Raw genomic sequence first — 11,271 nt, 5'->3', positions numbered from 1 at the left:
CACAGAGCTTCATGAGTTCCTCCAAGTGTATGTGTCTCAATTGAACCATCACACCTAGGAATGACTATAGGGCTGGCTGTGGCGGATTTTAATTTGCACTGCAACAAAGCTGTGTCACAACGCCCACTTCACCATACAAGCTTTTTGTATAGGGCAGGGTGTGGCAGGTTTCAAATTCCGCTGTAACAGTGCCACACTACACCCCTCTTCATCGCACACCCTCTTTTCTTCCTGCAAAATCCCGGCCCCACACTGTCTGCATGCTGCAACATTTTCTGTTTGAGCACACCTATCTTGAACATTAAGAGAAGTTCAACATAATGCTTCAAGATTGTCAGAAGATCAAGGAAATGGAAATAGATATTAAAACCAATAATACCATTTAAAGCCATTAATTTTTCAGTGTGATCTAAAAAAATATGTAATTCTGTGAATGACGTTGTGCCTAAACTTTATGTCATCTTCTTAATATCTGAAGAACTCTAAGCTTCATTTTTGCTTGTTGTTACTCTATCTTGTGTGAATTGTATATTGATTTTGGGGAAAGAAGAAGTTGTGGGTAGAGAGACTTCAATGAGAGGTTCAAACGTGGATAATGTTGGAGGCTAATTACAGGCAGTGGGTAAAAGATGAATAGGTCTTTGGAGTTGTCCACGATGCCACAACCAGCCCTGCCCCACAATTTTCTTAAAACAACAATAACATACCCGGTGTAATCCCACAAGTGGGGGCACCCCAACATTTTCTTAAAAAGAATATTCTCTCACATGACCTGCCTCTACCGCCATCTCTAATTATTGATATGTAGATGACAGAGTTGCTGCAGGACTGGTTTTGTCTTCCTATTGCCAAAAACACCCATTTTTCCTTCTTTGCATAAAATATATTTTATTTCTTGATTTCTTTCAGGTACAATCTGATGGCTAACCGAGTACTGCTGCTGTTGGCTATGGCTTCCAGAAATGATCCTAACTCGTCCTCCAAAATTCTGAGTGAAACTGCTGGTTAGTTAAGTTTGTCCGTGGGTTTTGCTTCAGTGCATTTCGTTAGTTGAACATTTCTGCTAGAATTCTTGTTCCCTCAATAGGGTAGAAATAGGAACTCCTTCTAGTATTTTATTGTTTTTTGTTATTTATGGTCAGTATTCTTCTCCTTACAGTATTCTTGTTCCGTGAATATGATCTATCATAACAAGCAGTCAAAATGATTGCTATCTTCAATTCACCTTTATTACTGTGTTTCTTTTGTGATCTGGAGTAAGCAGCTGTATGTTTCATGTTTAAATTTACCTATAGATTTTGAGAAATTCTCATCTTATGATTAATCTTGTCAGGTCACTTCTTACAGAGTTTAAAAAGCCAACTACCACAGACAAGAATTTTGGCAATCTCAGCTCTAAATACTTTACTGAAAGAATCGCCTTACAAACTCTCTGAGGACCGACCCATTTGCTCTACTAACCGTCAGGATAAATCCAAGTCTTCTCTCGAAGAAGCTTTAAGTAACATATTCCAGGAAGAGGGGTTTTTCAATGAAACCCTGAATAGTCTTTCTCATGTTCATATAATTGACACTGATGGTGCTTCTTCTAAAGGAAATCATGGCACCTCCTCATTTCAGAGTGTGGCTGACAAATCCATTACTCGATTTTATTTTGAATTTTCTTCATCATGGCCCCGTACTCCCAATTGGATATCTTTGTTTGGAAATGACACATTCTACTCAAGCTTTGCCCGAATTTTTAAACGTCTAGTACAGGAATGTGGTGCTCCTGTTATACTGGCACTAAAAGATGCATTAGCAGACTACATAAATGCAAAGGAGAGGACAAAGCAGTGTGTTGCTGCTGAGGCAGTGGCAGGTGTGCTACATTCTGATGTTTCCGGTGTTTCAGAAGCATGGGATAGCTGGTTGATGACCCATTTTCAGAGTATTATTCAAGCACCAACGGTTGAGTCCATACCTGAGTGGGCAGCTTGTATTCGTTATGCAGTTACTGGAAAAGGAAAACATGGAACAAAAATTCCACTCTTGAGACAAAAGGTCATGGACTGTTTAATGAACCCCTTGCCTGAAACAGTTAGTACTACTGTAGTTGCCAAGCGATACATGTTTCTTTCAGCTGCACTAATAGAAGTTTCCCCACCAAAAATGCCAGTTACTGAACTAGCGCTTCACTATAAGCTTCTTGAAGAATTGCTTGGCAGTATGAGCCATTCATCTCCACAAGTGAGTGTTCAACATTTCAATTTTCTGCTTAGGATCACAATTTATCATTTTCAGTTTCTCTATTATTTTTCTGGTTATGCTAAGAGTTGCTTGGTTACATGAGCCATTTGATATTTGATTTGATTGTCAAAGGAAGCATACGTTTATCTGTCGATCAACTCAAATTGCATACCTCTTTGATGAGTTGCTTTGCTTGATAGGATCTTTCCTTCTCGATCAGTTTTAGTTTTACAAGTTGAACTGGTTCTTCTCAGTTGTTCTACTGGAAAGACAAGCTTGTTAGTCTCAGCTTTTCCAGATCAATAGGTTCAGCTCTGAGCATCATTGTTGGGTTCCTTCTAAGATCTTCTAAAATATATTTTTCAATAACCTTTTTGCTCCTCATGGTTATGGATCCACATCTGATCTTGATCCCATTTTTTTTGTGCTTCCTCTCTTTTAATCTCAAAGGCATTATGGCCCCCACGTACATTCTCTTTGACCATTCTTCTTTTCAAGTTGTACATACATTGAGGCTATATCTTTGAGCTGATCTCGACTTCATAGTTTCATTACATTCCTTGTATCCAAAGTTGTTGAACTTTGAGAATCAAAAAGGTATTCTTTGACTCCTGTTCACCAAGAAAGATCTTTGACTACAACTTTTATGTATAATGTCGTCACTTATTTTGTTTTTGTTTAAGATTATTTGTTCATTTGTAAACGAGAACATTGTTACTTACTGTTCTTCATATCTAGTTTCTAACAAAAAGTTTATCTTTCAAAGACAAAATAATCTATGTTTAAGGGAAATTGGTAAAATTGACCACCCCAGAAAAAGGAGTGGATCCTTTCACAGTTTCATCAATCCCCTTCAAAGTCTTCTGTAGAGTTTGTTGTTTCTGTGGTGACAGATAATGAAACAATTTCTGGAACAGGTGAGGGAATCCATTGGTGTCACCCTCTCTGTTTTATGCTCAAACATTCGGCTCCAGGTTTCCTGCAATCAAGCTCATCCACATGAAGTAGGAACAAGTAATGTGAACAGGAAAGTTGAAGCAGGGAATTGGGATCATTATCTAGTAGAACGTGCATCTGAGCTTGTGGTGAAGATCCAAAGTTTTAGCCAGTCAGACACTCTGGATGTGCAAACGGACATGATTTCTGACAATGGAGTATTAACCGAACAGTCTCATGATGATGTTAAATGGATGGAGACGGTACAGTCAGCCAACTCATCTATTGGGCTTTTTTGCTCCTAAGACCTTTTATTGATTACTTGTTTTGGTGATATGCAGCTATTTCATTTCATTATCTCATCTCTAAAGTCAGGAAGATCCTCGGTTCTGCTGGATGTTGTTGTTGGTCTTTTGTATCCTGTAATATCTCTACAGGTTAGTTGCAACATCACATCATTCCCGTTGCTTGTCTTTTTAGTTGTTTAGACATTTTGAAGGGATGAAATTACTGTCTGAAGAACTTGGCATATACACACTTCCCCTCCATTTACGGATGAAAATGGTAAAACTTGTAACTGAGGTCTCTTGGAGTTGGAGAAAAGAAACTTTGATTTTTGTTTTTTGTCAATTTCTGTGATTGAGATCTCTTAGAAGAACAAACTTTGACTTCTGATTTTTGACAAATTGATAAGAAGCATCTTGTTTATCTCAAGGTGATAAGGCTATACTTTTAAGTTTTCTGTAATTTTTCTTGTCTTCAACAGCTATTTCTTGCAGTTCCTCACATTTGGCTGGTTGTTCTTTTTTTACCAACTACATATTTGTACCATTGGAACTAGAAGTCTGCCTTTCTTTGGTAATGAGGATGGAGAAATCTATGAAGGCAGGATATTATTGGAAATAGATGATTGGATTTAGTTGTTTCCATAGTTGAAATATAAGAGGAACTTCTGTGAGCCAAGTTAATAGGCTGATAATGCTGAAATTACATGTTTTTCTTCTTCTTCATCTCATCATTTGGCGTCTAAGATAGTTTTTTGAGTTACTGCTTTTTAGCTTGTTCAAATTTTACAAATGAGTGTGTACGAAATGTTGTGACCTAAGAAAATAACTAATTATCTCCTCTCTTTAAGGGCTTAAGATTTTAGATGAGGTGACACCAATCAGGTTTGATTTTCGTTCCAATTTGTCAACCTTACTTGCCTATAAGAGTTAAGCCTGCATATCAGTGGTATTGATGAAATCTTTAAAGAAATAAATCTCTCAACTTTAACAACATAGCTTTTAGGGAAGGTATAGCCACATCGTAAGAACTGTTGCATTAAACTGTTGTCACATAAACTTCTCCTTGCCGAATTTTGATTCTTATCTCTCTCTGAGTCTTTAACTAAACTGACCTTTTCCCTTAACTGACGGGAGCTACTGTATATCAACAAGAAAGGATTAAATCGAAAAGACTCCTGTTGAAGAGTTCCATTTTTGGATTAAATTCTGACTGCTAGGCATCTCCATTGTTAATTTCCTATGGTTTTATGCTTGGTACACGAGCCATAGCCATTGAACTTGTATCCTGTACAAAGAAGGAGAATTGTGAGTCTGTGCTCCCTTCATGTTTTGGTGATATTTCTGGTGTATATATTATCCCAGACCATATTAGATCTGCATGTTTAGTTCCCTAATTCTTTCGTTCAGTTTTAGTCTTGATTTATATCTACATATGAAGTAAGTCCTAGTTAATTTTGTTCAAACGAATGATACTGAAAATTTGAATTATTGACATTTTTCAGCTGTTGCACACGTGAAGAAATTGATACACTATAAATTAATATATTCTCATTGGAGGTGTTTATAATAGAAGTGCATTTCTCTTTTGATACTGTTGATTTTTTGTAGGAGACGTCAAATAAGGATTTGTCGACACTGGCCAAAATAGCTTTTGAATTGCTAAAGTGGAGAGTTTATTCAGAGTCCCATTTAACGAAAGTTGTGCTCACCATTCTTTCTATAGCCAATGATACCAATTGGCGTACAAGATCTACGACTCTGACCTATTTACGGAGTTTCATGTATAGGTATGATCTTTCCGTTTTGATCTTCCCTCCTCTCTCCTCCTTCGGTGAAAAAAAATCCTTATTTTGGTTCTTGAAGAGAAAATGAGGTACTTTGAAAGAAACAAGTATTGTTATCATCACTCTAAACTGAATCATTGTCATTTTTATTTCAAACTCAGTCTTCAGGTGTTGTGGTGGTCTAGAATAGCTAAGTGATGCAAAAATAAACTTGTAATATCCTGAATAAACGAGTTGCTATCTTGTTGCACCATACAGGCACACTTTCGTCCTCTCTAAGGTGGACAAACAACAAATTTGGCAAACTGTCGAGAAGCTACTCGCAGATAATCAAGTTGAGGTAAGTTCACATAAATTTTAGCTGAAATATTTGCGGTATCAACTATGTAAATAATTAAAATGTTGTGCATTACCATATGATGTCTAGTCTTGGAGAAAGTGGATCTCTTGATGCTCTTTGCTTGTTTTGTTCAATGGTTGATATACAACAAATATATTATTGATTTCTCAAACCCCATACCCCTATAATAATGGTGGAGTAAGGGGTGGACCCAAAGGGAATTAACTGGTGGTTCTTGCTCGTAGCTTATTTAGGTAGCTTTTTTTGCCTTTTTAATTTCCTAAACTTACTGGATCATGTTTGATTACATAGAAGAGGAAAGGCTAGGATAATATACAATTTACCTCTTTGTCTATCCTATCATATGTTTGATGCACCAAAAGACAACCTTCTTTCAAAGGTCACTCCTGCTTATCCTATGTCAGTATGTCTTGTTTAATTCTTTATAGTATTATCAAAGTCATCCATTTTTCATATGGCCGTTCCTCTTCTATTGCTGTAGCCTGTAAGTGTGTCATGTGCTTAATATAGTACCATGAGCTTATAGGTAGTAGATGTTATGTGTTTGATTGTAGACCTTTTTCAACCCTTCCTGTTCTGATCTAGTGAGATTATTATGCTTTTAAGTTACTTGGTGTCTGAAAGTTCTTTAGTTTGAACGTACAATTGATTATCGCACCCTCATTTACTTAAGGCTTCATTCTCCCATTACTAAGTGGTGGGAGCCTCATTTCAAGTAGTCATGTTATATCCTTTCGATAATAAAAATAGCTTTAGTTCTCCCTGATTACTTAAATATGGAGATTATGGTGATTTAAAGAAGCTCATTTGAATTCTTCTGAATATTTTGGTCAGGTAAGGGAGCATGCGGCAGCAGTCTTGGCTGGTCTAATGAAGGGCGGAGATGAAGATTTAGCTCAGGATTTCCGTCATAGAGCTTATACAGAAGCAAGTATCATTCAGAAGAAGAGAAAACAAAGGTTCTTTTATTGTTTTAGTTTTACTCAATTTTGGCTAGTTATTATTACTATGCTTATATAATTTGTTGGGTCATTACTGATGATCATCCTAGAGAGGTAACATCTATCTGTATATTCTAACTCCATTTGCCTGGGATGGGCTTGTAACATTAATGATGATAACCTTAGAGAGATCAAGCCTGTCTTTATTATGTGAGATATGACATAAGGGGCTAACTCATCCCCAAAAACTAGCTCATGAGTTTTCAAGTCCATATAAGCAAATCCTTGTTTCCATTCTCCAACCAATGTGGGACTTTAACACACTAAGTGCCCCCTTCCACGCCTAGGCCCAATTGGAGCATGGATCGGGAGCCCAAAGGGACCAGAGCGTAACTTAGTCCCAAAAGCTAACTCATGAGGGGAGGACTGCCAAGTCCAGACCACCGGTCCATTCCCCAACCGATGTGGGACTTTAATCCACTCTCGCCATGCACCTGGCATGTTTTTGTTAAGTCCTTCCTGATGATCATTGTAGAGAGATCAAGCCTTTGTAGATATGAATTAACACCATGGTTTTGTTGCTCAAGACGTATATAGATATAATAATCATTTGCAAAATTCTACTAAAAGAATTCCTGTGAATTGTTTTGGTTTTGTAGTAGCTAAAAATTACGAAGATATTACACAAACATTAATTAAGCGACTAATTTGATTTGGATACCTAGGGCACCTAGAAAAGTGTGTTTCTATGTGTGGTTGGCAGCTAGGGGAGCGATACTGACAACCAAGAATCGTAGGAAGAGAAGGATCATACACATCACCTGATGTTGTATGTGTAGATTTTCTTGCAAACACAGTAGTGTTAGGATCCTTGTAAGAAGAACAAGGATGATATAACTATCATTTTGTATTCCAAAACAAATGTTGTGCTGATGGTTATATATATACATATAATCAATGTGTTACCATTCTCAAAAATGAAATTGCTATTGCAGAAGCATGCGTTCTGGATTCTCTGTAGCATCCCTACATGGAAAGATACTTGCTTTGGCTGCTTGCGTGCTATCAGTTCCTTATGATATTCCCAGGTACGTCCATTGTCTGATATAGTTTCATATATTCAAGATATATTTCACTATCAGTTTCGTATAATATTCCCAGGCACACCGCCCATTATATAAACATAAATTCATATGTTCAAAGATATATATGACCAAGTGTTATCCTAGGAAGTTCCTGGAAGTAGCAATCCACTGCAGGAATGATAAACAGCATTTTAACTTGTCACAAAAGATGAAGTAAAATAAAACGAAATGTAACTTAAATTGCGTTTGAGATGACCCTGATGATTAGGGCCAGCAATCTGATATAATATTAAATTGATGTTTTGAAGTATTCTAGCAGACAGATTCTTTCAAGCAGTCTTTACAAAAGTGTAGGATAATCATGTTTATGGATTTCACATCCTAAGTATGGGGTCATAATTGTCGCTAACATGACGTCAACTTTTTTTCCACATGGTATATTGTTTTTAATTTCCATTGTATATTACCTAATCAATTTTTTTTTTTGTTATATCTACTTGAATGTAGCTTGACATTCTAAACTTTCAAATTAGGAGTTAGTAATTTTGTTAATACAAAAGAGCCAAGTTACTTTCCATGCATTACATGTTATTAGTCAAGTTTCATATGCCATTCAGTGTATTGAATAGTAGCTACTAGCTAGTGTCTTTCTTTTTCGAATTTTTTGGTTTTGTATAACTAAGATTTGTTAAAAGAAAAAAATAAATAAATTATATAAGCAAGTTTTTTCTTTAATTTAGAGAGTTATAAGTTCTAATACTTGATGGAAATACTGTATTATGTCTCCTGTCTTGTTTTACGTGATGTTGTTTGATTATGCATGAAGTTTAAGAAAGAAATGAAGAAGACTTTTGAAACTTGTTGTCTAAAACAAGCCAAAAATATTTGTGAGGCTATAAAACATCTCATCAGAAAACACACAAATCAGTCTATTAGTTAAAGAGTGTATTGTGTTATTTCACTTTTGTTGTTAAAAGAAATATGTAAGTGACGCAGAAGCATTGCTAGAACTCATAGAGTTTCTTAAGGATTAGAAGAGGGCAATGTGCTTGCTCACTGTATAGAAATTCCAGCACTAACTTTGTGCTGTTTACAAATAAAATTATTACCTTTTCAAAATATAATTCTTTTAAAGTTATAACTTATTTCTACATGTACAAAGATATTATTATTCTTTTTGAGATGGTCCAAAGTAGTGTACTACTATTAATCTTTAGATATTTTCAGAGAAATGTTTCTCATTAGTGACAAATTGCCAAATTTTATCGCAGTTGGTTACCAGAACACGTTACACTATTGGCTCAATTTGTTTCTGAATCATCACCTGTAAAATCTACCGTGACAAAAGCTGTGGCAGAGTTTCGACGCACTCATGCGGACACATGGAATGTTCAGAAAGATTCCTTCACCGAAGAACAACTTGAGGTATGGTTCGCACATACATTTATTGTTATTTTGTACATTTCGCTGATGTAGGTTCCTCTCCAAACTAAATTCTTTAACCAAATATTGACATACAAGTAAGGGCAATGTCAAAATTTAGATCCATGGGTACGACCTTGTTGAGATCTTTTGGCCAAGAGGGCTCTGTATTAAATTCCATCCAAAACTGGTTACTTGTTTAATGTGAAAAAGAAGTTTTTCTTCTGAAGCTCTATAGAAGACTTGAACTTTTTTTTATATCAAATCCTAGTTCCATATGGGATTGAGATTTTGGCAAGAGAATTAGAAGAATTGAGTAGTTCAGCAAGCCACCTCTATAATTGATGATTGGTGTTTTCTTAGCTAACAAGATCATTTGTGACATCTTTGCAGGTCCTGGCTGATACATCATCATCCTCATCATACTTTGCTTGACATTCATGGTGTGCCTTACATGAGAGATAGAATTATACCATATCATATATCTCATATATTGTAAGTGGGAAGCCTCCAAAGTCTAAAGTTGAACTACAAAAATGCTCATACATATTTTTATTAAAAATTTTGTTCTACACTAAAAATTAAAAGAAAAAACTTTTAGACAGAAAATCATTCATTTTCTACATTGAATTTGAACGTAGAAAATTGTGTCATCTTCTCACAATTGTTAAATGTTTGAATTGCTTAGTTATCACCAGTAATTATTTCAATTTTAAGGTTTTGCTTCTTTCATCTTCCAGGTAGTAATATATTTTTCATATTCTTTACGACATTCTTATAATTTGCATAGAGAAATATATACATTGATCAATAAATTATCACTCAAACATCTAATTTCTTGACAAAAAACAATGTCAGATAAACAATCATAAAACGTTTCTGTATATATGTTTCTTCAAGCATAGGGAATTGCTCTTCTCCTGCCCTTCTCAACAATCTTTTTAGATTTAGAAACCTTTTCAAAAGTGTCTGTTTTGATGCCAAATTGATCCTTTCCGAGCAAGTTGTTCCATGAGAATGTCGGTGCAAAAAATACTATGCTTCTTTGGGTTTGGATAATTGTATGAAACTTTATTTAGAAATATGTTGGTTTACATTATTAACGTCTTAACAAATGTGAATAAAAGATTTCAGTGATTTTGTTTTGGAAATTAAGATAATAAAAAATTCATGGATTATAGCATACGAAAATCAGCAAAATCGTGTTTATCTGTTTTGGTGTTCGTTTGAAATTGAAAATGCGTCTGTTTTTCCCGGATGACGAGCAGGGTACATTGTTTACATCTTAATGGACGATCATTAAAAATTTCGCCAATTTCGTTTCGAAAAATTTGGATCACAAAAATTTCATAAACTATAGCACATGAAAATTATCAAAATCAGCATTTACCTGCTTTGGACTCGCTTGAACTTGAAAATGCGCTCATTCCTCGCGGGACGAACTGGAACATTGCTAAACGTCGCAACGGACAAAACTTTGGTCAATTCGTTTTGAGAATTTCGAATCACAAAAAATTCATGGATTAAACCTGCGTTTATCTACTTTGGCGCTCGTTCGAACTTGAAAATGCACTGATTTTTCTCGCGGGACAAACTGAGAATATTGCTAACGTCTTAACGAACGTTTATGAAAAATTTTGACCATTTTGTTTCGGAAATTTTGGATTACAAAAAATTCATGGACTATAGCACACAAAAGTCGGTAAAATTTGTTTACTAACTTTGGGGCTCGTTTGAAATTAAAAAAGCATCCGTTTTCGCCTGTGTACAAACTGAGTCATTGCTAACGTCATAACGGACGTCCATAAAAAATTTTGTCCATTTCCTTTAAAAAAATATTGGATTACAAAAAAATTTCATGGATTATAGCACACGAAAATTGACAAAATCGGCGTTTACCTGCTTTGGAGCACGTTAGAACTTGAAAATGCTTTGTTTTCCATGCGTAACGAACTGGGTTTATTGTTAATGTGTTAATGAACGTCTATGAAAATTTCGGCCATTTCATTTCCGAAATTCCGACTCACAAAAAATCAATGGATTATAACACATACAAATTGGTAAAATCTGCATTTACCTGCTTTGGAGCTTGTTTGAACATAACAATGCACATGTTTTCCTCGCAGTACAAACATACGTCTATGAAAATTTTTGGCTATTTCGTTCTCGAAATTTCGGATCACAAAAAATCCATGGACTATAGCACACGAAAATTGAAAAAATATG

General features: G+C 35.5%; 1 protein-coding gene across 1 annotated transcript in view; it reads left to right on the top strand.

Annotated features, from left to right (window-relative positions):
• LOC107025845 (proteasome activator subunit 4) overlaps positions 1 to 9,746 on the top strand; it is a 20,531-nt gene extending 10,785 nt beyond the window's left edge. Inside the window, exons 26-35 of the mRNA XM_015226610.2 lie at positions 910 to 1,004; positions 1,334 to 2,229; positions 3,147 to 3,428; positions 3,507 to 3,602; positions 5,061 to 5,239; positions 5,495 to 5,576; positions 6,432 to 6,556; positions 7,534 to 7,626; positions 8,895 to 9,048; positions 9,439 to 9,746. Of these exons, the coding sequence (XP_015082096.1) occupies positions 910 to 1,004; positions 1,334 to 2,229; positions 3,147 to 3,428; positions 3,507 to 3,602; positions 5,061 to 5,239; positions 5,495 to 5,576; positions 6,432 to 6,556; positions 7,534 to 7,626; positions 8,895 to 9,048; positions 9,439 to 9,480 (2,044 nt within the window). The 3' untranslated portion in view covers positions 9,481 to 9,746. The remainder of the gene's footprint in view (positions 1 to 909; positions 1,005 to 1,333; positions 2,230 to 3,146; positions 3,429 to 3,506; positions 3,603 to 5,060; positions 5,240 to 5,494; positions 5,577 to 6,431; positions 6,557 to 7,533; positions 7,627 to 8,894; positions 9,049 to 9,438) is intronic.
• The last annotated feature ends 1,525 nt before the right edge of the window (positions 9,747 to 11,271 follow it).

Source organism: Solanum pennellii, chromosome 7 (genome assembly GCF_001406875.1).
Source record: "Solanum pennellii chromosome 7, SPENNV200".
In the NCBI taxonomy this organism is placed as follows: Eukaryota; Viridiplantae; Streptophyta; class Magnoliopsida; order Solanales; family Solanaceae; genus Solanum; species Solanum pennellii.
Note: the sequence above shows the minus strand (reverse complement) of the source record. Positions and strands in the feature narration are given on the sequence as shown.